General features: G+C 66.4%; 3 protein-coding genes across 5 annotated transcripts in view; 1 reads left to right on the top strand and 2 right to left on the bottom strand.

Annotated features, from left to right (window-relative positions):
- The window catches only part of HDGFL2 (HDGF like 2), a 79,141-nt gene that overhangs the window by 13,326 nt on the left and 38,877 nt on the right, over positions 1-26,938 (top strand). The gene's annotated exons all lie outside the window — the stretch shown is intronic.
- LOC137463128 (perilipin-3-like) lies at positions 188-3,848 on the bottom strand. Of its 3 annotated transcripts, XM_068174124.1 has the most exons (9): positions 3,778-3,848; positions 2,948-3,009; positions 2,679-2,874; positions 2,338-2,420; positions 2,067-2,253; positions 1,563-1,654; positions 1,305-1,508; positions 1,105-1,218; positions 188-880 (listed from the first exon to the last, which is right to left on the bottom strand). In XM_068174124.1, the coding sequence occupies exons 2-9, from the start codon at positions 2,996-2,998 to the stop codon at positions 458-460; spliced, it is 1,350 nt and encodes a 449-aa protein (XP_068030225.1). In that variant the 5' UTR covers positions 2,999-3,009; positions 3,778-3,848; the 3' UTR covers positions 188-457. The 3 variants fall into 3 exon arrangements, with proteins under 3 accessions (XP_068030225.1, XP_068030223.1, XP_068030224.1); XM_068174122.1 differs by having other exon boundaries at positions 1,305-1,654; XM_068174123.1 differs by having other exon boundaries at positions 1,305-1,636.
- On the bottom strand, positions 5,648-25,289 carry SEMA6B (semaphorin 6B). Its single transcript, XM_068174103.1, has 17 exons — positions 25,137-25,289; positions 12,057-12,205; positions 11,544-11,673; positions 11,206-11,266; positions 11,000-11,062; positions 10,567-10,668; positions 10,239-10,329; positions 10,046-10,165; positions 9,867-9,955; positions 9,267-9,484; positions 8,900-9,031; positions 8,544-8,693; positions 7,800-7,994; positions 7,444-7,584; positions 7,146-7,223; positions 6,913-6,971; positions 5,648-6,835 (listed from the first exon to the last, which is right to left on the bottom strand). Exons 2-17 carry the CDS (start codon positions 12,169-12,171, stop codon positions 5,862-5,864), a joined length of 2,718 nt encoding a protein of 905 aa, XP_068030204.1. The 5' UTR covers positions 12,172-12,205; positions 25,137-25,289; the 3' UTR covers positions 5,648-5,861.

The following is a 26,938-nucleotide window of genomic DNA, read 5'->3' as shown; positions in this document are numbered from 1 at the left end:
GTCCAGGTGTCCTGGCACCTTGTGGCACCCTTTCTCCCAGTACCCCATGGAATCCCATCCCACTGTGTGCCACTGGCACCCCCTTATTGAGCCCCCCTCGGGGGTGCCCCCGGCTCTGCCGCCCGTGCAGAGCCCCCCGGTGAGCCTGGCGCGGTGGCTCTGCCACAGCACTGCAGGCTCTGAGTCATTTTAAGGCCAAAAAAGTTGTTTTCTTCCTCTTTAAACTGGTTTGAAGCTGTTAAGACATGAAATTGCAGTATTCCTGGGGCTTAGGGCAGCCCTGGATCCCAGACAGACTCACACAGCGTCCTCCACGTGCCACCATCCCCACAGGAGTCCCCGGCCGTGACACTGGGGTTCCACGCCGGGTCACCACGTCCATCGTGCCCTCATTCCCGGTGGGATTGGGGTTCGTAGCTCTGGGTGGCTGCTCTCCCAGCTCAGTGGCACCAGTGACTCAGTGCTGGCTGCAGACCTGGGGGGCAGCGGGCACCTGGTGCGTCCCCCCAACGGTGACACAGCCCTCCCACTTGGACATATCCACCGGGACATCCTCCGGGTACTCCACGAGCGCGGGGGCAAAAGGTCCCACGAGCCAGGGCAGGGGCGTGTGCTGCCCCACGTGCTCCAGCAGCCCCTCGAGGCTCAGCTGTGCCCGCGCCACGGCGTCCCGGCTCTGTGCCAGCACCAGGCCCGACAGGTCCTGGAAGGAGTGGGCGCTGGACAGGGAAGCCTGGACGCCCTCCACGCCGTGCCAGACGTGTCCCGCCGTCTCCTGCACGCTGCTGGGGAATGCCCGGGCACCGGTGGCCAGGTGGGAGCAGGCGGCGTGGAGCTGGTGCAGGAGTCCGTGGAGCATGGCCAGAGTCCGAGCCTCCACCTGCGGGGTGGGCAGCGGGCAGCGGGCGCTGGGGGTGATGGACCCCACCCCCGCCTGGATGGACCCACAGCTGGACTCTGTGGCTGCTGTTCCACCCCTGCTCCAGGTGTCACCACCCCAGGTGTCCCCTTGCCACGTGTCCCCACCTCAAGAGACTCGATGGCTGCTGTCCCCACCCTCTCCAGATGGAGCCATCTGTCCCCCACGGTCCCTCCACCCTGTACCTCGTTGTCCTCCATGGGCACCGCATCCTGCTGGCTCCACTCCAGCCACAGGTGGTGCAGGTGCTCCCGGGTGCTGTGCCAGGGCCCGTCCGTGCCCTGCTGCCCCTCCTCGATCTGGGGGGAGGTTCAGCCAGGTGGGAGCCCACCTGGGGGTGCCTGGGGCCACCACGGGGCTGGCACGGTCCCTGCCCCATCCTTACCAGCTGGATGACGTGGTGGAGCTGGGCCAGGAGCCGCTGGGCACGGAGCCGTGCCCGCTGCAGGTCCCCCAGCGAGCGCCGCAGGGCCCGGTGTGGCAGCCGGGCTGACAGGGAGCCCACGCGGACAAAGTAGCTCTGCCACCGCCTCTGCCGCTCCTGCGTGGCCACCTCCGTGCCCCTGGTCACCTCCGTGCCCTTGGTCACCTCCGTGCCCCCGGTCACCTCTGTGCCTGTGGTCACCTCCGTGCCCCCGGTCACCTCTGTGTCCCTGGTCACCTCCGTGCCCCCGGTCACCTCTGTGCCTGTGGTCACCTCCGTGCCTGTGGCCACTTCTGTGCCTGTTGTCGCCGCTGTGGGACCGGGGTGAGGGCAGCATAGCTGGGCCATCCTGTGCTGGGCACTGGAGCCCAGCGTGAGCACCCACAGGATGCTTGGGCACCAGGTCATGTGGCCAGGTGGCCTCTACCGTCACCTCAGCTGTGACATGGGGCCAGCTCTGCCTAATGTCACCCAGTGCCAAGCTATAAATACCCAGGCGGGCACACGGGACTATATTTGCTTTTGGCTTTCCAGGTGAGAGTTCACCCAGTGCCATCCCGTGTCCTTCAGACACGGACTGTCCCCTGCGTGGGGTCATGGTGGCCTCAGTGCTCTGGCACCATTGTGGGGCCACCATGTATAGCCAATGCCAAGACTGAGCAACAGGGTGAGGGTCCCGGGCGGGCTTGGCACCCCGAGACTTGGGAGATGGTGGGCACTCACCCAGCTCCTCGCCTGTCCCGGGGAGGTACCGATCCAGCAGCTCCTCTGATTTGCCCAGCACGGCGTCCACGCCCGTGGCCAGCAGCCGCCCCACGCGGGTGCCCACCACGGCCCCGAGCGCCGAGCGCGTCCTCGCCACCACCCCGCTCACCGTGCACGACACCAGCTCCCTGGTCCCGGCCACCACCTGGCAGGGCACAGCGCAAGGACAGCTTGTCCCCGCTCCTCGCCCAGCGCTGGAGCCCTGCCCGTGTCCCCAGGGTGACGTTACCCTCTCGGGGGGCTGCTGCAGGATGGGCAGCTTCTCCTCCAGCTTGTCCAGCCCTTTGCAGGCCAATTCATTGGCGGTGGAAACTGGAGATGTGAAAATAGGTGGGTTTAGCACCCTGCTGCATGCAGGAGCTCTGCTAGGGCAGGGTTTTGGGCTACCCCAAAACTTCTGGAGTGTTTCCCCTCCAACCCTCCAGCTCCTCCAGCCGTTTATTCCTCGGCCATACAAACCAGAGACACAAAACCAGATCATCCCTCTCCTGGCTCCTCACGAGAGCTCAGCGAGAGCCAGTTTTGGGGTCGCCCAGCCCCGTGGGGTGCTGTTCCCCCCCTTGCACTCACTCTGGGGCTCCAGCCGGGTGAGGAAGGGCTGGGCCCCGCTCGCTGCTGCCGCTGTCAGCGTCTTCACGCCCTTCTCGGCAGCTTCGCAGACGGAGCGCACGCACGGGTGGCTCTCCTTGGTGCGCCCGTACGCCGAGGCCACGGCTCCGCAGGCACAGCTCACCAGGGTCAGGTTGGCCACGCGGCTCACCACGCTCTGAGGGTGGGGACAATAAGATGGGGTCCCCAGAGCCACCCGCAGCCCCCCCAAACCTTCCATGCACCCCTACCTTCGTCTCCGGCCCGGTCTCAGCCGGCACCGCCGCGTTTTCGGCCGACATGGCAGCAGCGGCTGCAGCGGGAAGAGGGAGATTTTGGGGTGCCAGGGGTGGGTGAGAGTGGTCGGGACCCCCCGGAGGATGACACCCACGGCTTCCCCCAGCCCCTGCTCCATGAGGGCTGAGAGCCACCAGCTCATGACCCGAGTGGGAGTGGCTGGCGGGTTCTGAGGGGCTCTCGGGGGTGTTATGAGGGGTCTGGAAGGGGTTTTGGGAGGGGGGTGTCCTTCTTCCCTGCCAGGAAACGGGGGGACTGGGTCCCCTCAACTCCTCTGGGACCCCTCTACCCACTCCGGGATCCCCACGCCCCCTTTTGGGGCCAGGGAGGGGTTTTTGGGTGATTCAGCTGAAGCCAGACTGGACTCGTCTGTCGCAATCCTGCGCTGGGGACGTGCCGCCCGACACCGCCGCCTCGGCCGGGGCAGCCCCCGGCCCGCCGCAGGGAGCCGAGCCGCGGCAGCCCCTCCTGGACCCCGGCAGCCCCCCTGGCCCCCCGGCAGGCCCCCTGGCCCCCCGGCAGCCCCTCTGCCCTTTGGGGTCTCCCGTGGCACCCCGGCCTGGCCCTGTGCTCTCCGGGGGACGAGTTCTGAGGGGATTCGGGGAGCTTCAGGCAGGTTCCTGCGGGGGACAAGTCCCCTTGGGAGGGACCCTGGGTTTGTTCCCTTGAGTTTCCAGGGGTGCCCCTCTGGTGTCCCTGGGGTGTTCCGGGGACCTCGGGACTCCTGACCTCCCCCGCACCCCCCGGAGGCCCCCGGGGACCTCCGGACTCCCCCCGGGACCACCTGGATCCCCCCCCGGAGCCTTTCCGGAGCCTCCCGGGACGCCCCCGGCCCCATTTCGCGCCCTACCGCTCCCGCCAAGCCCCGGGCACGGTACTCACGGGGGTGGGGGTGGGGTTCTGTCGCGACCCCCGGGCGAGATCGCGACCCCGGGCCCCGCCCAGCCCGGACCCGCGGGGAGCGGCGGGAGCCAATCAGCGAAGGGGCGGGGCCGGGTCTCCACCAATGAGGAGAGATGGGCGTGACCGGGGGGGGGGCGTGGCTTGGGGCTGGGGCGCGCTCGCCGCGGGTCCGGGGACAGCGGCGGGGACAGCGGCGGGGACAGCGGCGGGGACAGCGGCGGGGACAGCGGCGGGGACAGCGGCGGGGACAGCGGCGGGGACAGCCCAGCCCCCGGTCACCTCGCACGTGTCCCCGCGCCGAGGGACCCCGTGGCCGGTGTTCCACCCCCGCTCCAGGTGTCTCCACCCCCGTTGTCCCCACCCCTGGTGTCGCCATCGCGGGTGTCCCCTTGCCACGTGTGCCCTTGCCACTTGTTCCCCCCGTCAAGGGACTCAATGGCCGCTGTCCCCACCGGCTCCAATTGTCCCCAACTGCAGGAGACCCGATAGCCGCCAGCCCAAGCGTCCCCACGGCAGATGTCCCCACCCCTGGTGTCCCCACGCCAAGGCACCCAAAGATTGGCGTCCCCAACCCCAAGGAACCCAAAGCCAGGTGTGCCCACGCCAAGTATCCCTTCGCCAGATGCCCCCACCCCAGGTGTTCCCGTGCCACCAGAGCCCCTCAGGGTGCCAGGTGTCCCCCAGCCCCTGCGGGTGCCCAGGCCAGGGGACAGCAGTGCCTGTACGGGGGGCAGAGGGAAGTGGGTGACCCCCGTGGGTGGCCTCGTGGGACGAGAGACAGCCGGGAAAGGGGACAGGCAGGGGACACGGCGGGTGTGGGGTGGCACGGGCAGAGACACGTCGCCAGCACTGCCTTATCCCAGGGGAATTCGTGGGGAAAGTGGGATGGGGACCTTCGTGGGGCCGGGACAGAGGGCGGGTGCGCGGGGACGGGCTGAGCGCGGGTGGGTGCGTGTGTGTGTGCTGGGCAGTGCGGGTGCCCACGGAGGGGGTGCCACCCTGTGCCCCCCCAGCCCTGTGCCCCCCTCCCCCGGCCGGTCCCGCTGCCGGGGGGTTTAAGAAGGTGCCGAGGCGGCGGCGGGGGAGTCGCCTCCGGTAACCGGGTGTTTATTGGGGCCGCGGGGTACAGCCCGCGGGCGGCCGCATGCATGGCCGCTGGGGGGGGGGGGGGCTCCCGCCGCCCCCTGCCCTATTTACAGCCTGCCACCCCCTGGGGACCTGCCATCCCCCGGGGATCTGCCACTCCCCCCGCGACACGCCACCCCGGGTGGGTGCCGGGCAGGGGTGGCACCGAAAGGGCACCCTTTGCCAGCAGAGAGTGGGTTCAGTGGGGACCCCCCGGCGGTGCCCCCCGACCCCGGCTGTGCTTTCCAGGAGGGGGTGCCGGGAGGGGAAGGATGGGCAACCCCCAGGCTGGCACTGGGAAAGGGCTGACCCCAGACTGGGGGTGGGAGTGTGCCCCATCCCCAGATAACACCACATTCGGGGGGCCCCCAGCCCCCCGCACCCAAAATGTTCACCAGGTTCCATCACCACAACCAATGTATCCCCGGCCGGGTGTCCCCAGGGGGCTGGCAGCACCCAAAAAGCCACCCGGATGCCACTGTGGGGCTGCGGGCTGGGGGGCACAGCCCAGTGCCCGTGTCCGTGTGTCCATCCTGTTACCCCCCAGGGATGCCCCTGCCAGGGCGCTGCGAGCCCTGGGTCCAGCCTGGGGAGGGGACACGGTGGACGCTCCACCCCGGCATATGGGACAACGCAGCCGGAGCGCAGGGCACTGCCCCACGCCAGCCGGGCACACCCCCAAACCCTATCCGGGGGCACCCAGGGGGTGCCTGTCCCCCCCTCACCCATGTAGCACCTCACCCCATGCCCGCAGCGCCTGCCCGGCCACCCCTCCCTGTCCCCAGGGAGCCGGGGCCCCCATCAGTGTCCTGGCGAGGGGGACGCACACAGGGTGGGACCCTATTTTCCCGAGGGAGTCCGCTCCACGCTGTAGCGCAGGAGGTGGTGCAGGTCCGTCAGCGGCCGCGGGGTGCCCGGTGCCCGGGCTGCCCGGGCTGCCGTCCCGTGCCGCCCGTAGCCTCCCGCCGCCGCCTCGCCGCTGTTGAACGTGTGGTTCCTCTTGAGGTGGGCGCCGGGGCGGCCCGTGCCGTTGTTGGCGTTGAAGTTCAGCTGCTCCGGGTGCCAGGGCGGCCCCTCGGTAAAGTCTCCCCCCTCCCCGCTGGGTGCCGAGACCACCCGCCGGCGCTCGGGGCTGGGGTGCGGCGTCCCGCCGAAGTCGCCGTAGGAGCTGCGGGGCGGGCGGCGGGCGCCGGCGGGGGGGTGCTGCCGGGTGCGGGGACCCTCCTGAGGGTCTCGACCCCAATGCCCGTCACCTGAGGAGTCGCTGAGTTCGGCCTCCAGCTCCTGGTCCACCAGGATGGCGTGGCAGGAGAGGGGGATGCCCCGCGGCGGGCGGCCGGAGCCGCCGTGCCCCCGCCCGGCGCCCGCGGGGCCGGAGCCTCCAGGGTCCCGCAAAGCCGCGTTGATGATGTTGTGACTCTGCTCCCAGGTGCAGTTTTGGAGGGCGCCGGGGCAGCGTTTCTGCTGCAGCGGGGTCTGCTCCGGCGTGGGCAGCACCCCCGAGTCCAGGTCGTGTTGGGTGACCTTGCCCAGCTCCTTGGGCCACCCGTTGGGCATGAGCGGGGCCAGCAAGGCGCCGCGCGCCCGCCGCTCGCCCAGGTGGCTGACGCTCACCACCGACTCACTGTGCGCCAGGATCGTCTCCTTGTCCTTGCGCCGTGCCAGCTCCTTGCGGTCCCGGTGCCCGATGAACCAGCACACGCTGAAGCCGGAGATGACGGCGCCGATGACGAAGGCGGCGACGGAGGAGATCACCAGGAGGTTCACCGACACCAGCCCGTCCGGCTCGTCCACGAAGCTCTCCGTCACCAGCCCTGGGGTTGGGGACACGTCAGGGGACCTGCAGATGCCGCCACCACGTCCCCGAGCCTGGTCCCGGCCCTACACTCACCCTCGCACTCGCCCAGGTGGGACGTGCTGCTGCCGGCAATGTCCTGCTCAAAGGCCACCCTGGGGATGCAAATTGTGGGGGGTCAGTGGGTCCCAAATGGCCTGGCAGAGTCTCCCAGCTCCTTTCAGCGAGCAATTAATTTGTTGGGGCTCAACAACTGGGGGCTGCAGGAGCCGGTGCTCTCTGGGGACACCACTGTCCCCCTGGCATGTCCCCAGGCCTGGCAGCGTTACCTGGGGCTGGGCTCCAGGAAGATGCAGGAGCCCTCGGGTGTCCAGCCGCAGTAGGGATCCCAGCTCCCGAGGCAGTTCCTGGCAGGGAGCAGAGATGTCAGGGTCAGCCCTGACAGGGGGACACAACACCCCAGCCCCAGCAAGGGACTCTGTCCCTGCCCTGTGCTGTGCCTCAGTTTCCCCAGCCATGCTGAGCCCTGTCCAGCACAGGGTGAATTCCTGGGATGTGAGGTGATGTGAGCCCCCCACTCCTTGCACAGCCCCCACCGGAGAGCCCTGCCCAGCCCGAGGCACTCACTTCATGCAGCCCGAGTGCTGCTGGCAGCGAGCCACGGGCACCCTGGCCACACACGGGGGGAAGGCCAGCAGCAGGGACCCCGCAGCCTTGTCCAGCTCCAGCCCCAGGAGCCGCCGCTCATCCTCCGTGTCCCGGCCACACCTGGGGACAGGGCAGAGCTCATCATAGCCCCAGCCCTGGACTACAGGGCCCTCCACAGAGCCTGTCCCAGTCCAGAGGAGATTTTCTCATCCATTCCCCACTATCTTGCTTCCCTCTGACCCATCCTCTCCATCCATCCATCCATCCATCCATCCATGCACCCTACCCACCCCTTTAATTGCCCCCTCTCCTTCCTCTCTCAGCCTGGCACTCACCTCCCGGGCTGGTAGGTCTCAAACTCCTCCAGGAAGATGCTCTGGCTGCCGGGGGCGGCGGGCGCGGGGCTGCTGGTGGCGTTGGGCAGGATGAGGAACTTGAGCACGGTGCCGGTGCTGGAGCCCAGGAACACCACGGTGTGGTTGCCCCACGGCCCCGCTGCGTTGTCCACCACGATCTTACGGAGCTGGTACCTGCGTGGAGGAGGGATCAGTGTTGGGGTGTGGGGGTCCCCAGGGAGGGGGCGAGGGTGAGCCCCACACGCCCATCTCCATGTCCCCATCCCCAGCTCCGTGTCCCCATCCCCATCTCCATGTCCCCATCCCCAGCCCTATGTCCCCAGCTACAGCCCCACATCCCTGTCCCCATTTCCACTCCCTCATCCCCAGGTCCCTGTCCCCATTCCATGTCCCTGTCCCCATTCCTGTCCCTGTCGCCATTCCATTCCATGTCCCTGTCCCCATCCCCGCTCACGCCCTGGCTGCCCTGCCAGCAGGAGGCTGTGGCCCAAGAGTGCGGCTTGATTAATTCCCCATCAAGCAGCAATTAAGGCAGATTTAATTAGGACGAGACAATCTTGACTGCAAAGTGTATGAGATTTATCAGCTCTCCCAGCACTCCCAGTACTGGCACCAGTGTGGAAAGGCAGCACAGGAGGCTTTGGCCAGCACCTCCCAGCCCCTTCCAGCCCTCCCAGTGCCCCCCAGTGTTCCCCAGTGTCCCCAAGCCCCCCGGGCACCCACCGGGTCATGGTGCGGAGGATCCAGGGGGCGTTGCCCAGGGCCGGCACCGCCTCGTCCATCAGTGGGTGCGTCTTGACGAAGTTGAGGATCTCATCGGGGAAGGCGCTGGAGGAGTTGTAGCGCATCCCCGGGGACGCGCAGCACCCGGGCCTGCGGCCACGGCACGGCTCAGTGGCGCTGTCCCCAGCCTGTCCCCAGCCCCGCTGGAACTGGCCGTGGTTATCATCACCCCTGTCCCCATCCCAGCGGGATGGCTGCCACTGTCCCTGTCCCCAGCCCTGTTCCTTTCCCCAGTCCCACCACTGTCCCTGCCAGTAGCAGTCCTTGCCAACTCTGTCCCCATCCCGGTCCCTCACCGTGGCTTTGGCACCATGTCCTCCGGCACAGGTGTCCAGATGGACTCGGGTGACTTCTGCTCCCGGAACCGTCCCTCGAAGACGGCGGCCACTTGGGTCATGTCGAAGGCGCAGACGGCGGAGCCGGGAATGCTGTGGGGACACGGCTGTGGGGTGAACACGGGGAGGCCCCAGGGAGCGCGAGGGGCCCTGCAGATCCCAAATGGAAATGAATCCATTTCCTGTCCAGGACCCAGCTGGACCCATCCCAGACCTCATCCCAGATCCCAATCAGGATCCAGCCTGGATTCCACCCAGATCCCAGCTGGCACCCAGCTCAGAACCCACTGAGCCTGGGCAGTCTGGGCAGGGCACGAGAGGCTCTGACCTGTTGGTGGGCGTGGAGAACACGGCCAGGACCACGGGGCGCCCGTCCAGCTCCAGGATGTCCGTCACGGCTTGGATGACGTTGAAGTAGAAGTGGGAATCGCCCGGCACGGAGCAGTTGAGCCGGGCCTTGAGGAAGGACGTCCACTGCTTCTCCAGCACCCGCTGTGAGCCCCCCATGTCATTCTTGCACACCCGGGCCACCCGTGACACCACCACCTGCAGGGAGGACACCTATCACCACCCGACCCCAACGACCATCCCTGTGTCCCTGTCCCCACCCTGGGTGTCCCTGTGGGCATCCCAGAATGGTTTAGGTTGGAAGGGAGCTATGGGATCATCTAGTGTCAAGGGAAATTTAGGTTGGATATTGGGAAAAAGTTTTTCATGGAAAGAGTGATAAAGTTCTGGAATGGCTGCCCAGGGAGGTGGTGGAGTCACCACCCCTGGATGTGTTTAAACAAAGCCTGGATGTGGCACTGGGTGCCGGGGTTCAGTTGAGGTGCTGGGGCTGGGTTGGACTCGATGATCTTTAAGGTCTCTTCCAACCTGGTGATTCTGTGAGTTCTGTGAATCTACTTCCCAGTGGGACGTGTCCCACCTTCTCCAGGTAGTTGAACTCCATGGCGATCTCCCGGAAGAAGAAGTAGACGTGGCTCCTCCATTCCACAGCGTGCACGAAGTAGGGCTCTGCGGGGACAGCGGGGTCAGGGGATGGCCCAGGGTGGGGTCACAGGGGACACGTGCCATGTCCTGGCACAGCCCAGGGTGGGGACACACCTTTGAACCACTTGGAGTCGTGTTTGACGGTGCGCAGGGTCGGGCTGTCCCCGAGGCTGCGGTAGATGACGGCGTCGATGGCCAGGAAATCCGTCACCGTGGCGGTGAAGAGCATCCCCCCTGCACGGGACAAGGTGTCAGCAGGGCTGGGGGACACAGTGCCCGCTGGGACACTGGCAGTGCCACCACTGACCTGTGAACAGGGCCACGTTGGCGTGCTTGGGATCGTAGGGACACCGGGCCATGCCGCTGATGTTGTCCCCGACGGGCTCCAGCGTGTCCATCTAGAGCAGGTGACAGGGGGACGTGAGGACACACCCGGGCACGGGGGGACCTGAGATCCCCATCCTGAGGGGGGCTCTGGCTGTGGTTGGCACAGACAGAGTCGAAGGTGTTGATGCTGCAGACCCTTCCCATGGGTGCCCCCTCCTGCCTTCACCCCAAAACCCTTCCCCTGGGTGTCCCCTCCTTTCCTGACCCCAAGCCCCCCTCCCACACTGGGATCTGTCCCGGGGGCTCACGCTGTAGTTGGCGCAGACGGGGTTGAAGGCGTTGGTGCCACAGACGAAGAGGAGGCTCTCGTTCCTCACCAGCAGCACCTTGACGAAATTTCGGCACTCTGCCTGCGCCGGGAGAGGGGACTGTCACCCTCAGCACCCCAAAACCCCTCTCACCTCATCCCACCCCACACAGGCCCTCATCACTGCCAGAGGATGGCTTGGGGGGGCTGTTCTCACCCCAGAACTGCATTTATGGGAAGCTGGGAATGAGATTTCTGGCCCCCAATAATTAATTACAAATCAATTTAGCCAAGTGACCAATAAATCAGTGATCCAGCCGCTGGGAGGGAATGGAGCGGTGACACAGGGGATGGGACAGGGTGTGACACGGTCACATAGGGTGCTCAGTCCCCACCCGGGGGTCCCCATGGGGTGCAGATCCCCCAGGCTGTACCTCGTGCTTGCCCTTCATCCGGCAGATGCTGATGTCGTGCTGGTTCGAGCGCCACGTCAGTTTCTGGGTGGGGAAAACCAGTGTGGGGATGGGGACAAGCCAACAGCACCCCCTTGAGACCCCCCTGGTGCCCCCCCCAGAGCTCTCTGAGACCCCCAGCACCCCCTGAGACCCCCCCAGCACCCCCTGGGAGCCCCAGCACTTACCCGGTGGTAACGCATCTCAGCGGCCCCGCTGGGCTCCAGGCTGACCCGATAGACATTGTCCCTGGGGAGGGGGCACACAGGTGTCACCACCCCCCAGCTGGGATGTGCCCCCCAGCACTGGGGATACAGGATCCACCCCAACCCCCCCGGGAAGATTTGGGGTGCTGGGGTGGACAATGAACATCACCAGGGCAGTGTCAGTGCCAGTGACCCCCCCCCCAGTGCCTCATGGCAGATTTGGGGTGCCCTGGGCAGGTAGTGGGGTCCTCTCCAGCAAAGGGGAGTGGGGTGGGTGTGGGGTGTGGGGAGGGGAGGCTTTGGGGTGCTGGGGTCCAGACCTGTCCCCGATGAAGAGGGTCCGGTTGACCTTGAGGATGCGCTGGATGTTGAGGCGCTGGGTGCCGCCCCCCTCGGGGCCCCCCGGGCGGGCGGTGCCGTGGCCCACGAACACGGGGTAGTGCTTCACATCTGGGGGGGGCACGGGGGTCACACGGAGCCGGGCACCCCCACACAGCCCAGGTGACCACCCACACCCAGCCCTGCCCAGGGAGGCGTCTCCCTCCTGCCTTCAGCCCAAAATCCCACCCCATGGGTGCCCCCCGCCTGCCTTCACCCCAAAGCACCCCAAAACCCCAAACCCTTTCCATAGGTACCCCCAAAAGTAACCCAAAGCCCAGCCCTGCCCACCTGTGGTCCCATCCTATCCTATTCCAAAACCCTCCCTTGGGTGCCCCCTTCTACCTTCACCCCAAATCACCCCAAAGCCCCCTCCCTTTCCATGCCAAGCCGTGCCCCCCCCGTGCCCCAGTGCAGCACCCCGACCCCCTGCCCATCCCCGGGTGGGCACTCACAGTCCGGGGCGGCCACGGCGATGGGGCCGGGCTCCTCGGGGAAGGTGCCCCTCGCCATCCTCTCGGCCGCCAGCAGCAGCAGCAGCACCAGGGGGACGCGGGGTGGGGGTGCCATGGTGGCCCCCGCCCTGGGTGGGCACCCACCGCACCTGCGGGCACGGGCAGGGCTGGGAGGGGCAGCACTCAGCGGGTACCCCCCCGGAGCACCCCAAACCCTCAGGGGGATTGGGGCCAGACCGGTGGTTTGTCACCAGCAGCACGTGGGGAAGGCACTGCTGGTGACATGGCAGGGCTGGGGACATGGGGACAGGAGGATGAGGACACATGGACAGAGAGACACGGGGACGTGGGGACACGAGGGAAGCCAGAGAGGCTCTTCCCCCTCCCAAAACGCCACCGGGATGTCTTGGAAAATCTCCAGGGATGCTTCAGGGTGTCACAGCACCCCCCATCCAGACAGCCCCAGTGCCACCGCCACTGTCCCCTCAACACGCTGGGCCACCATCCCCACCCTGTCGCTCGTCCCTGAGGGGGCCGGGCTGCGTAATTAGCAGCCGGGCAGGGAATTAATTGATCATTAATTCCCTGGGAGCCGGGAGCGGGAGCGATCGAAGCGGCGCCCTCCTCCCCCGCAGGGACCGGGGACGGGTGACATTGTGCGGGGCTGGGGGTCACGGGCCCTGCACGTCCCAGGACGCGTCCCCAGCCCCTCCGTGGTGTCACCGGCCTGTCCCCAAGCCGGTCCCCTCTGCGGTGCCACAGCCCCCGGGGACATCTGACCCCGACCCTGCTGTGTCACAGCCCCCGGGCAGGAGGTGACCCCAGTGGGACCTGACCCTGGTGTCACAGCCCCTGGGGACAGCTGACCCCATCCTCAGGGTGTCACCACCCCAGGGACACCCAACCATGTCCCCACTGTCTCAGGGACATCCAAACCTGTCCCCACAGTGCCACAGCTCCCGGTGACGCCCAGCTTTGTCCCCACGGTGTCCCCAGCAAGCAGGAGATGAGCTGTTTCTGCCCGGTTTGTCACACAGCAGCACCCGAAAGGCACCAAGAGCCGGAGGGAGGAAAGGGGGACCCCAAAAAATCACCCCAGGGAAGGGCTCGGTGTCCATCGGCCACCTGAGAATCCAGCCGCGCCGGGGGGGGCTCGGGGGCCGTGGGGGGCCGTGTCGCTGCATGGAACCCCGAGCGGGGGGTCCGGTGTCACTGTCCCCAGCCTGTGTGGTGACAGCGAGCGGGCGCAGGGTAACCGGAGCCTCCGGCGCCATAAATGCCAGCGATTGTGCGGGAAAAGAAAAGGCAGCGGGAAGAGGGGGGCACGGGGAGGAGGGGGCACGGCGGGGAGGGGGACACGGCAGCAGGGGGGTGACAAACAGGGACCCATTCACGGCGGCGGCGGAGCAGGGGGACGGTCACCGTGCGTGTCCCCAGCGGGGCTGTGGGGAAACTGAGGCAGCGGGGCGGGGGGACGAGGGGATGTGTCGAGGATGAGGGGGGGTCTCCACTTGGATATCTCGGACACGGAGCGGGTGAACAGCCTCGGACATGTCCCTGATGCCTGTACCTGCTCCGTGCCTCAGTTTCCCCATCGCAGAGCACGCTCAGCCCTCACCCCGCATATCCAAAGTTTTGGGGGGCGGGGGGAGCTGTTTGACCTGTCCCACCCCCGCCCCTCCCCAGCATATCCGCGACCCCCGGCACTGGGGCATGGGGCAGGAAGGGGGGGCAGCCCCAGTGTTCCCCCTCTCGCTGCAATCCCAGCGGCTCTGAGCACAGCGGGATCTCTCTGATCCCACGGAGGGGGTGTCCCTGTCGGGGGGGGGGCACTCTGCACCCCCTTCCCGTCCCTTCCCGGGGGGGGGGGGGATGGGAGCCTTTCCCCGTGCCATCTGCCCCCCCCCCCCCCCAGCGCGGCGCTCTGCCCACCTGAGCCGCTCCGGCCGCCTCCGCCGCTGCCCTATGTCACCACTGTCCCCTCCGCTGGCAGGGGGGTCCCGCAGGCGCCGGTCCCATGGCTGGGGGTGGCACCCCCCGGCTCCAGGACGCCCCGGCGGCGCTGGGGGCTCCGGCGTCCCGAGAGCCGCTCAGCTGTCACGTCAACCCCCCGCGACCCCCGGGGGAGGGGGGCCCGTGCCCCCCGCCCGCGCCAGGTGGGAAGGTAGGGCTGATGTCACCGTAACCGGAGCCACCCTCCCCCCACCACCCCCCCACCCCGGCAGCTGTCACCGCAGCCGGGGACCCGGGGGGGGCACCCATGGGACCCCCGAGTGGCACCGCGGCGTCTCCACGGGAAAGCACCGGCACGGAGCCACCGGTGAGACCCCCCCCCCGGGCACAGAGCGGGGACAAAGGGACAGCGGGGTCGTCCCCTCCCGGGTCCTCCATCCTCATAAACCCCTTAGAAGGGCAATGGGAAAAGGGGGGGGACACCCCAGGTATGGGGGTGACACCAAGAAGGGAGGGACACCAGGAAAAGGGGACACATACTGGGAAATACGGGGGACAGTGGGAAAGGGGGGACAGTGGGAAAGAGGGGACACTGAAGGGGGGGGAGCACTGGAGAATGGAGGGGACACTGGGAAGGGGAGAATCTGGGAAAAGGGGGAGACACTGAGGAATGGGGGGTGGGAAAGGCAGAGGGCACCAACAATGAAATCCCTGAAAATGCAACTTTTTGGGAATCCCCTCCCTGGAATAATCTCGATATCCACATCCCTCTCCATCGGTCTAATGCCGGATATTGGGGTTATTTCCTTCAGAAGGCGCCCAACGCCAATTAGAAATCAGTAATTAGATATGCTAATGAGGCATTTACACCCCCCCCCCCCCACGCACATGCTCCAACCCCCCAAAATGTGGCCCCCAGTGCCCAGAGCATCCCTTGCTCAGTGGGGTCACACAGTGCCACCCCCATTGCCACAGAAGGGTTTGGGGGTCACCAGCAGTGCCCCCCCAGCTGCCATGGCCCCCCCCCTAATCCCAGCTGCTGCTGCCGCCGGGGCTGGGGGGCTGAGCCCCCCCCGGGTTTCCGTTCCGGGCCCGGTTCAGATGGCAGAGCCAGGAAGCAGCTGTCCCCACGGCAGGGCCGGAGCAAATGTCACCCCGGCCACCTGGCACCGCGCGCTGGCCTTGTCCCTGTCCCTGTCTCCTGCCGTGGGTCCCCCCCCTTTCCGAGCGGCACCTCCCAGGGGGGCACAGGCAGCACCCCCAGAGCTGCGGAGGTGCCAGGAGGACGGGGAAACACCAGCACCGGAGGGGTCCCCGCGTGGTGACAGGGATGGGGGGGGGGGTCACCGGCGTGGCAGGGGGGGGACACAGCACCCACCATTTACCTTGGCGCTTCCACGGCCCCGCCGACGGCTCAAATGTCCGCCAGGGCCTCCCGCTCCGGTTACCGGCTCCGCTTACAGCTGCCGTTTATAGCCCCGGTCCCTGTCCCTTGTCCCTTGTCCCTGTCCCCTCCCCATCGCCCACCGGGTGGGGACACAGGCGTCCGAGCCCCCCAGCGCACCACAAGGGACCAAGGGCATCCGGCTCCCGACACGGGCACCAGGGATGGTGGGGTCCCCGCGGTCACCTTGGGTGGCTTTGTCACCCACCGTGGGTGCCCAGAGGTGGCCCCAGTTGCTGGGGGCCCCCTCGATACCCCCCGGGTGCCACCCACGGGTGCCCCGACACGTCCCTTCCAGCACGCCGCCGGTGCTGGTGGCCGGCCAGAGCCGCATGGTGATTTGCATATTAAATCCAGGCTCATCTGCATATTAAGAACGGTTTCCTAGCGAGGAGGATCACGCGTAACGCCGAAATAAACCCCGGGGGGGGGGGACAGAGGGGGTGGCAGACGGAGTGTTGTGTGTCCCCCTCCCCCAATTCACAGCCCTTGTCTCCTCTTGTCCCCCCAGTTCACAGCCTTTGTCCCCTTGTCCCCCCCCCAGTTCTACGGGACAGGAGCCTCCCGTCCTGCTGGTCTCCCCAAGCCACTTGTCCCTACTGGCAGACATCCCTCTATGTCCCTCCTGTCCCCCCAAAGACTGTCACCCCTCCTTGTCCCCAAAGGGGTAGGCACATACGTGCCCCTCCTGCCCCTCCAAAACATCCATTCCTCTCATCCCCCTTGTCCCCAAAGCCCCACACGTCCCTCTGTCCCCAAAGGCACTCACCCTCCTCGTCCTGTGCCACCGCAGGGGCTCTGTGCCCTGGCGGGGTCCCCTCGATCTCACCCTGTCACCCCTCTTTGGCACCCGCATGGCACCAGGGCGGTGACAGGAGCAGACCCGGCTGCTCCGCGTCACCTCCTCCGGTCTCGTGCCTCAGTTCCCCTTCAGGAAGGGAAGAGGGAACCCCCTGTTCCTGCCCCGAGCCTGGGCACCGCCCTGGGAACCCCCACCCAAAGCCCTGCCAGTCCCAGGATGGCACCTCCCCCGTGCACCCCGGCTGTCCCATCCTTGTCCCCAGGGTTTCCTGTCACCATGGCGCCTCCTCCTTATGCAGCCCCTGTCCCCAGGGTGTCCCACTCCCAAGGAGCCCCTTCCCCAGAGTGTCCCTGTCCCCATGGATCCCTGTCCCCGAGCAGGCAGAGGGACACCAGCTCCTGGCTCGGACCCATGGGAGACCCTACAATAACAACCTGCAGTGTTTACATCTGGCTCCAGGCGGGAACCCTGCAATTACACCCCAGGACACGGAGCCCCAGCATTCCCAGGATGGGAGGCTGCTGAACACACCCGCACCACCCACAGGCACCCCAAACCACCCCAAAACCACCCCAATCCTGACAGCAGCCCCACAGTCACAACCCATCAATCCCAGAGCCAGACTGATCCCCAAAACCACCCCAAAACAACTCCAATCCTGACAGCAGCCCCACAATCAAAACCCACCGATCCCAGAGCCAGACCGATCCCCAAACCCACCCCAAAACCACCCCAATCCTGACAGCAGCCCTACAATCACAACCCACCGATCCCAGAGCCAGACTGATCCCCAAAACCACCCCAAAACAACTCCAATCCTGACAGCAGCCCCACAATCACAACCCACCGATCCCAGAGCCATACTGATCCCCAAACCCATCCCAAAACAACTCCAATCCTGACAGCAGCCCTACAATCACAGCCCACAGATCCCAGAGCCAGACCGATCCCCAAACCCATCCCAAAACAACTCCAATCCTGACAGCAGCCCTACAATCACAGCCCACTAATCCCAGAGCCAGACTGATCCCCAAACCCATCCCAAAACAACTCCAATCCTGACAGCAGCCCTACAATCACAGCCCACAGATCCCAGAGCCAGACCGATCCCCAAACCCATCCCAAAACAACTCCAATCCTGACAGCAGCCCTACAATCACAACCCACCGATCCCAGAGCCAGACTGATCCCCAAAACCACCCCAAAACAACTCCAATCCTGACAGCAGCCCTACAATCACAACCCACCGATCCCAGAGCCAGACGAGCTGGACGAGGCTCTGGGAGGTTGGGATCAAGGGTCAGCCCCACAGCCAGGTCAGATTTTAAGCCCTAATAAAGTCGGGTTGTTGGTTTTGGGGGTTTGCTGGCATTCAGGTCCCCCCTCCCCGTGTCAGCTGCGCTGCTCTGGTCGGGACAACGGGGCTGTTCCACTCTCCAGGCCCAGAGCCAGCACTTCCCACTAGGATTATCTTGAAACTCCTACTTGTGTTTAAATAAGGTTAAATATAAATATTACCTGCTGGGTTCAATGGGCAGAGAGGGGCTGGGGGTGGCAGGTGACCTCAGTGTCACCTCAGTGTCACAGCAGTGTCACCCCCATCCCCAGCATCCTGCTGTCCCCTGCTGTCCCCTGGAGGTGGCACTCAGGGTGCCCACCCTCCCTCCTGGAGCCGCCCATCTCCCAGGGACACCCGGGGCTGGGGACACCAGAGGGGACAGGAGACAGGGCCACCCCCAGCAAATCTCCTCCTGCCACACCGGTGTGCCCAGAGGGTGACAAAGTGACAAGTGGCTTCCGGTGCCAAGGTGTGGGTGAGAGCACGTGAGCCTTCATCCTGCTGCCTCCTCCTCCTCCTTCCCATCCTCTCCATCCCGCTCTCTGTTTTGGAAGTGTCCTCTGTCATGGCTGGGGACAGGTGGGAGCTTTGTGGGGTGACACCCAACGCCCCCCCCCCCCACCCCCGTGAGCCACCAGCACCCGGCTCGGAGCCCCACGGAGCCGGGATGGGCGCTGGGAGTGCCGGGGGATGGGGTGGAGCGTGGGATGTGGGATGTGGGATGAGGAGAGGGATGCAGGATGTGCAGTGGGATGTGCAGATGGAGTATGGGATGTGGGATGTGGAGTGGGATGTGGGCTGGGATGCAGGGTGGAGGATGGGATGGAGGATGGAGGATGGGATGGAGGATGCAGGCTGGGTTAGGGGACACGGGGTGGGATGTGGGGTGGGATGCAGGCTGGCATGCAGGCCAAGATATGGAATGGGATGGAGGTCGGGATAGAGGGTGCAGAATGGGATGTGGGATGGGATGTGGGATGCAGGATGGGATATGGGGTGCAGGATGGGATGTGGGATGCAGGATGGGCTGCGGGATGCAGGATGGGATGTGGGATGCAGGATGGGCTGCGGGATGCAGGATGGGATATAGGATGCAGGATGGGCTGCGGGATGCAGGCCGGGATATGGGATGCAGGAAGGGATATGGGATGCAGGCCGGGCTGTGGGATGCAGGCTGGGCTGTGGGATGCAGGATGGGATATGGGATGCAGGCCGGGATATGGGATGCAGGCCAGGATATAGGATGCAGGATGGGATGTGGGATGCAGGATGGGATATGGGATGCAGGAAGGGATATGGGATGCAGGCTGGGCTATGGGATGCAGGATGAGATATGGGATGCAGGATGGGATATGGGATGTAGGATGAGATATGGGATGCAGGATCTGATATGGGATGCAGGATGGGATGCAGGCCGGGCTGTGGGATGCAGGATCTGATATGGGATGCAGGATGGGATATGGGATGCAGGATCTGATATGGGATGCAGGATGGGATGCAGGCCAGGCTGTGGGATGCAGGATGGGATATGGGATGCAGGATGGGATATGGGATGCAGGATCGGATATGGGATGCAGGATGGGATGCAGGCCGGGCTGTGGGATGCAGGAAGGGATATGGGATGCAGGAAGGGATATGGGATGCAGGATGAGATATGGGATGCAGGATGAGATATGGGATGCAGGATGAGATATGGGATGCAGGATGGGATATGGGATGCAGGATCTGATATGGGATGTAGGATCTGATATGGGATGTAGGATCTGATATGGGATGTAGGATCTGATATGGGATGCAGGATGGGATGCAGGCCAGGCTGTGGGATGCAGGCCGGGCTGTGGGATGCAGGATGGGATATGGGATGCAGGATCTGATATGGGATGTAGGATCTGATATGGGATGTAGGATCTGATATGGGATGCAGGATGGGATGCAGGCCAGGCTGTGGGATGCAGGAAGGGATATGGGATGCAGGAAGGGATATGGGATGCAGGCCGGGCTGTGGGATGCCAGCGGCTCGCAGAACAAAGGGCCATTGTTCCCAGCGCCGCCTCCGCGCTGCAGCCTCGCCGGAAGGTCCGAGCGGCCTCACCGCCCTCGGAGCTGCTCCTTGCTCTCCCGGCACAGCCCGTGGCACCCACCAGGCCACCGCTGCCACCGCCACTGTCACTGTCACCCCCTCTGCCACCACCACCACCGGCGCAGCTTCTCAGGCACCGGCGCCAAAAGCCTCAGGGCAGGATGGTGTCCCTGTCCCCTGCGTGGCCCTGCCAGGTGTGCCAGGTGCCATCTGTGCGTGGGGGGGTGTGCAGGAGGTGTGACGTGTGTGCGGGGGGGTGTCACCGTGTGTGTGTGTGTGTGTGCCGGTGTCACACGTGTCACATGTCACTCACAGTCAGTGTGTGTGCCCCAGGTGTCGTGTGCGTGTGCAGGGGCTGGCAGAAGGCACCGGGTGACACACATGTGCAGGAACGCGGGCACCAGCTGGCACCCGTGTGTGACGGTGTGTGGGCACCCGGGTGGCACCTGTGTGTGCATCCGGTGGCACCTGTGTGTCTGTGCACCTGTGGGGTGTCACACGGGTGAATGGGGTGCCTCATGTCACACGTGTGCAGGTGTGCTCATGGGTGTCACACGTGTGCAGGTGTGCTCATGGGTGTCACACGTGTGCAGGTGTGCAGGGGGTGTCACACGTGTGCAGGTGTGTTCATGGGTGTCACATGTGTGCAGGTGTGCAGGGGGTGTCACACGTGTGCAGGTGTGTTCATGGGTGTCACACGTGTGCAGGTGTGCTCATGGGTGTCACACGTGTGCAGGTGTGCTCATGGGTGTCACACGTGTGCAGGTGTGCAGGGGGTGTCACACGTGTGCAGGTGTGCTCATGGGTGTCACACGTGTGCAGGTGTGTTCATGGGTGTCACACGTGTGCAGGTGTGCTCATGGGTGTCACACGTGTGCAGGTGTGCAGGGGGTGTCACACGTGTGCAGGTGTGCTCATGGGTGTCACATGTCACACGTGTGCCAGTGTGTCCATGGGTGTCCCACGTGTGAGGCATGTGCTGGCACACGTGTGACCAGGGCTGGCACGAGGGACAGAGCACAGCAGGGACGGGTTATTTTGGGCAAGGATGGATCCCAGCTCCCACCTCCCAAACCTCCACCCTGACACTTCCCGATTTCCCGGCGCTGTGTCTCAGCCTTCCTGGCAGGAGGCGATGGATGGGGCGGTCAGAAATGCCCGCGGTGCCAGACATGCCAGACAGAGCCGGATCCATCCCTCGGGGTGACCACCGCTGGCTTGTCCCATTCCACTCTCTTCCATCACCCTGGGGCTGTTCCCAGCACCACTCCAGTCCTGGTCCCTGCTCCGTGCCTCAGTTTCCCCACCCGAGCCCCCCGCAGGCTCCCGCAGCCCCCACGGTCCCTCCTGCAGCCGCCGCTCCCCCGGGGCCACCGTGTCCCCCCCGCGTGTCCCTCCCAGATCCCCCCGGCGCCAAACCCGGCGCTGAGCTCGCCGCGGCGCTGCCGGGTTTGATGGGATTATCCCGGCGGGCGGGATTACACGGGGAAGAGTGAGGATTAGCCACGGCGCATCGGCACGACACTGCCACAGCCACAGCCACGCCGCCAGCGGCCCGAACTGGGCTGAACTGGGAGCAACTGGAGCCCAGGTGTGACGCCAAGCCCCAGCGCTGGGGTCCTCCGGGACCGGTGCAGCCGCTGTTTAATTAACCGGCTGCTGGGAACCGGCACAAAGAGACAAGAGAGATCTCTTTATCCCCCCACTTTTTTTTTTTTTTTTTTTTTTTTTAATTTGACAAAATTGTAATTAAATAGGGAGTAAAATCCCGGTAGCACACGGCAGACCTCTGGGATCTCTGTGCCAGCCCACTGCTCTTCCTCTCCCCCTGCTTCACTCAGGGAATCCAACCCCTCATCCCCTTTTGGGGGACGCCACCAAAGCCTGGAGGTCCCCGAGGCCCGGCTGGATGGCCCCAAGGCCGTCGTGTCCCGTTGGGCCGGGCACTGCCGAGGGTGCAGAGCCTCCTTTGGGTGCCAGGCTCCGGCTCCACCTCCAGCACCACCCGGGGCACGGGAGGCAGAGCCCGGGAGCTCCCCGGGATGCGGCTCCCGAGGCGCCGGCGGCGATCCGGCGATGCCAGCGGCGATGGGCACCAACAGGTTAGGCAGGCACAGCTCCCGCACGGAGCCGGGATTGCTCCTGCTTTGCTTTACTACTGTTTATGTCGCCGAAACGCATCGGATGCCACCACAGCGGCACCACGGGGAAAACACCGCGGCCGGCCCCGCCGGCCTGGCACAGCGGGAGACACCGGCCAGGAAAAGCCACCCTGGACAGCGTGGTGTCCCTGCCTGGTGACAACCCCCCCGGACACGAGCTGGAATCCGGCCCCAGCACGGGAGATGCTCCAAGGGCCCGGCGCAGCTCAGCCCACTGAAAAATGAAATCGCATCCAAACTGGCAGGTTTAATTAAAAATATTCCAGCTTGTCTAGGGATACAAACCGCATCCGGCACTGCAGCAGGGATCTGCATCCAGCTCCAGTGCCTGGCGAGCAGGGCCTCGCGGCCGGGCTGTGCCCCAGCACCGCCGTGGGAGTGCTGGTGGCAGCGCAGGAGTTACTGGTTTAACTGGGAGCCAAACCATCGCCTGGCGCTGCTGCCAGGGCTGAGGGGACAGGGACACCCAGCCCGGTGTCACCGTCCTGTCCCATGACTTGGGGCTCCTGGTGGGGCTGGAAGGGACACAGAGCCAGCAGAGCCCGGGTCTTGGGGAGCACGGGGGGTCCCTGCAGCCCCCCCAGAGGGGACAGCTCTGCCGCGGGGAGCACACGTGTGCACCCCTGTGCTGGTGTGCGGGGGCACCCGGCCGAACTGGGCCATTCCCCTTTGTCCGTGGGAACGGCACCAAAACCATCGCGGGGCTCCTGGGAGGGGGGGATGAGTGCGTCCCCCCAACACTGACACACCGGCGCTGCTGGTGGGGGCCGAGCTGCCCCCGGCACCCCCAAAGCTGAACCCGACCCCCGGGGCCACCGCCTGTCCCCCCATGCACAGAACGTCCCCAGCGCAGCCACGTGGCCCGGTGACAGCGGTGACCCAGTTCCCGTGTCACCCCGGGGACGCTGCAAAGGGGCTGCGGAGCCGCGCTGGCACCCCAGGACCCGCCGGCATGTCACCCCAGCACCCGGCGGGGTGTGACAGGGGGACACATGGCACGGCCCGAACCTGGCACCCCCGGGACGGACCCCAGAGCCGCTCTCAGCATCATTCTGTGGGGTAAACTGCCGGGGGGGCACACAGAGGGACCCCCCAGACCAATCCAACCTTTCCCCCAGGCTGTGTCTGTTGGGCAGGGAGCTCAGCCGTCCCCCTGCACCCCCTCCCAGCACATCCCCGGGGCAGGATCCGGCCCTGCTGGACCCAAAGAGACCGAAGGGGCACCTGGGGGGGACATGGCGGTGCCACATGTGCCATCATCACCCCCCACCTCTCCCAGGCAAGCAGGGCCCCCGTGGGGGGGGTCACCCATAGCAGGTACCTGACACCCCCCCCTCCGCACCCCAGGGTTGGGGGATGGATTGGGGGTCCCCTCTGCTACTCCCCACAGCTCATGACCTGGTTTGGCAGAGGGAAACTGAGGCACAGCAGGAAGCAGAGCTCACCCAAGGTCACCCCGTGCTGATGGCACAGCCCCGTGGGCATCGCCCCCCCCCCCTCTAACGGGGGGTGCTGGGCCCCCTCCCCAAAGCCCCTGCACAGGGAAGGGGCTTCCCACTCCCCTCTGCCCCATGGAGGGGGGGCTGGAGGGGTTAGGGGTGTTCTCGGGGTGCCCCAGCCCCCCGACTGCTCTGGGTGATGTGGGACGATGGAGGTCAGGCTGGGGGGGGCAGGGAGGTTTGCTGGGTCTGGGGGTGCCCGGGGCACCCCAAGTGAGGGTGGCAGGGCAGGACTGGGGTCAGACAAAACATCCCCAGCCATGTTATTTTAGGGTCCCCCCTCGCCAAATCTGCCGACGGTGCAGTGGTGCTGAGCCCCAAAACGGGGGACAGAGCCCCCCCAGCCTGGCGGACGCTGCCTGCACGGCCCCCCCGGCCCTGCCCTGACACCGGGGGGGTGTCAGACCCCCCCCGTGCACGGCGGGTCCCCCACTTCTGCCGGCTGACCCCCCAAGTCTTGTTCCCACCAAGTTACAGCCCCGAGACAGAGCCAGGCACCCTCTGGATTCGTGGGCATTTCTCTGCCCCCCACCCAGCCCTGCGGGATTATTTCGGGGGGGGCACAACCCCCAAACCCCCCAGACTGAGCCTCGCTGCTCCCCGCTGCCCTTTTAGGGGCTGCATTGGCCGGACCCCCCCAGTTCAGTCTCTCTGCCCCCCCCAGCCCAGCTGAGTGGGGGGCACAGACCAGCCCCTCCTTTTCACCCCCCCAAAAAACCCCCAAAAAAACAACAAGCCCTGACTGCTTCCCAAAGAAGCAGCGGAGGCAAAACGGAGCCCGACGAGGCAGAGACACCCCCCCATCCCCATCCCCATCCTCATCCCCATCCTCATCCCCATCCCCATCCTCATCCTCATCCTCATCCCCATCCTCATCCCCATCCCCATCCTCATCCTCATCCCCATCCTCATCCCCATCCCCATCCCCATCCTCATCCTCATCCTCCCAGCTCGGGGCGGGGGGGGCTCCGGATCCCGCGCCCATCGCCGCGTCCCGGGGCTGGGGGAGGGTCGGGGTGCCGGTCCGGGGGGCTGATGGGTGGGAGGGGGGCGTGGGAGAGGAGGGGGGTTGGGACAGGGTGCTGGGTGGAGGGGATGGGGGGGCTCAAGGGTGCGGGGGGGGCTGTCGGGGTGCTGGGCTGGGGAGAGGGGTGCGGGATCGGGGCGCTGGGGGTGTGGGGTGAGGACGTGGGGAGCACCAGGGTGCAGGGGCAGGCACATCAGGGTGCTGGGGGGAGCAGGGGTGCTGGGGGTGGGGGCATGAGGTTGCGGGATCAGGGTGCGGGGAGGGTCTCCGGGGTGCCGGGGGGGGGGGCTGGGGGTGCGGGATGAGGGTACCGGGATGCTCGCGGGGTGCCGGGGAGGGCTGGGGGTTGCGGGCTGGAGGTGGGGGGGTACGGGACGGGGCTGGGGGGGGGGAAGAATTGGGGTGCGGGTGGGACCCCCAGGAGTGGCGGGGTGGGGATGGCGATGCGGGATGGAGGTGCTGGGGGGGCGGCGGTGCAGGGGGGCTCAGGCTGCATGGAGGGGGGACAGAGGGGTGCGGGTTGGGGGGCGCGGGGGGGCCCCTCCAGCCCGTGACCCTTCAAGGTTCCGCCCTCTCCGCTAACAAAAGCGCAGCTTCCCAATGCAGCAGCGGCGCCGGCGGGAGGGGGGAGGGCTGGGGGGGGGGGGGGCACCCCCCTTTTCTCCCTTCCCCCCCACCCCAGGAGGGGCAACGGATGGAGAAGGAGGAGGATAAACCGGGACGGGACCCGCATCGGGAGGGGGGCGGGCGGGGGGGCACCGGTCGCTCTCTTACCTCTCCGTCCCGGGGGTGTCCGGGGGGGCTCGGGGCACCGCGCACCTGCGCCCACCGGCAGCGGCTCGGCCCGGCCCCGCTCGGCTCCGCTCCGCCGCGGCGGGAGCGCCGGTACCGAGGCCGGGCGGGGCGGGGCCGGGGTGGGGGGCGGGGGGGCCGGGGCCGGGCCCGCCCGGTGGCTGCGGCGGCACGGGGGCCGCTCCGGCAGCAGCGGCGATGGAGGAGCCGCCGCCGCCGGCGCTCCCGGAGCGGCTGCGCCCCCCGCCCTGCCCCCGCCCCGGGGAGGCGGCTCGGCCCGGCCCGGCCCCGGCCCCCCGCCCCCGGAGGGGAGGGGGGAGCGCGGGGGGGAGCCGGCCCCGCCTGCCTCGGCCCCCCCCACCCCACCCGAAAAGAGGCAGCACTCCCCCCGCATTCCCGGGCACAGGGAGGGGTGGGACCGGCCCCCCCTCGTCCCCTCGATCAGTTTCGCCCATCCCGGGTGCCGGGAGGGGCTGGGATTAATTCCTCCATCTCCTGCCCGGGTTTCCCTCCATCCTTGGCACGAAGAGGGGTTCAGACCGAGCCCTCCCCATCCTCTCCCTCCGTTTCCCCCTCCCCTGGCACGAAGAGGGGCTGAGGCCGATCGCCTCCGCCCCTTGCCTCAGTTTCCCATCATTCCCATCCCGGTGAGGGGCTGGGACCCCATTCCCCCACAGCCTCGTAGGCGATTCCCCTCCTTTGCTGTCGAACATGTCCCTGTCCCCAGGCTGAGCCCCCTCCCTCGATATGAGCCCCCCATTCCCTGCCTCAGTTTCCCCTCGCCCCCAGGAGATGCTCTGTGCCCCTTGGCTGCTGCCCACCCAACCCTGCCCACCCTGGGCTGCAGGGGATGCCAGGATGGGCCCCGGGGGGGCAGCCGGGGGTCTGGGGGTGACACGCAGGGTAGGGGCCTAGCACGGCATTCTTTTGGTCGCTTTGTTGCTTTGTCCCGGTTGTTTTAGCCTGAAAAACCCCAAACCAGGGTGAAACCCTGACCGGGTGTCAGGGGTGCCCCGAGCTGTGCCCAGGGCTCAGCCCGCCCCGGCGAGCAGGAGGTTCGGAATGTGATTCACCTCTTCCTGCATCCCTCCGGTCCCTCCCGGTTCCCAGGGCAGGGAGGGGGACGGCCAGCCCCGGAGGGGGGACACTGACGGAAGGGGGGTCGCCAGGGGAAGGAAACACAGCCATGATTCAGCGCCTGAATCACTGTCCCCAGGGGGACAACGAGGGGACCCCGCGAGCCCCTTGACCTGTTCACACAGCCCTGGCCCTCTGCTCCCCCAGCTCGGGCTCATTATGACTAATTAATCAACCCTTCTCAGAATTAATTCCTTCACAATTCCTGCAAGCACCTTCCAGACGCGTTTTGCTGAACATCAGCTCCATCCTGGGGCACCCCGATATCCCATGGATATCCCATGGCACCCTAAAATCCCCGGTACCCTGCCATCCCACCATGTCCCATGACACCTTAATATCCCACTGCACCCTAATGTCCCAGTTATCCCCTGTGACCCCGATATCTCCTGGCCATGGCGGTCCCAGGACTCCTCCCGTGCAGGAATTTTGGCTGACAGTTTGGAAAACAACGGCCCTGGGAGGGCTCTTCCCATCCGCAGCCTCCAGATCGGGATTTATTCCCGGATTTGGGGATTTGTGTGACCTTTAAGGGAAGAGCTCTCGCCGCCGTGGAGGAGTCCATGGGCTCGGCTGAGTCCCGCGGCCACACGTGCGATGAGCAGGGCCGGTCTCACAGCGGGGTGCGGTGGGATGAGGGGGGTCAG

Source organism: Anomalospiza imberbis, chromosome 27 (genome assembly GCF_031753505.1).
Source record: "Anomalospiza imberbis isolate Cuckoo-Finch-1a 21T00152 chromosome 27, ASM3175350v1, whole genome shotgun sequence".
NCBI classification, from domain to species: Eukaryota; Metazoa; Chordata; class Aves; order Passeriformes; family Viduidae; genus Anomalospiza; species Anomalospiza imberbis.
Note: the sequence above shows the minus strand (reverse complement) of the source record. Positions and strands in the feature narration are given on the sequence as shown.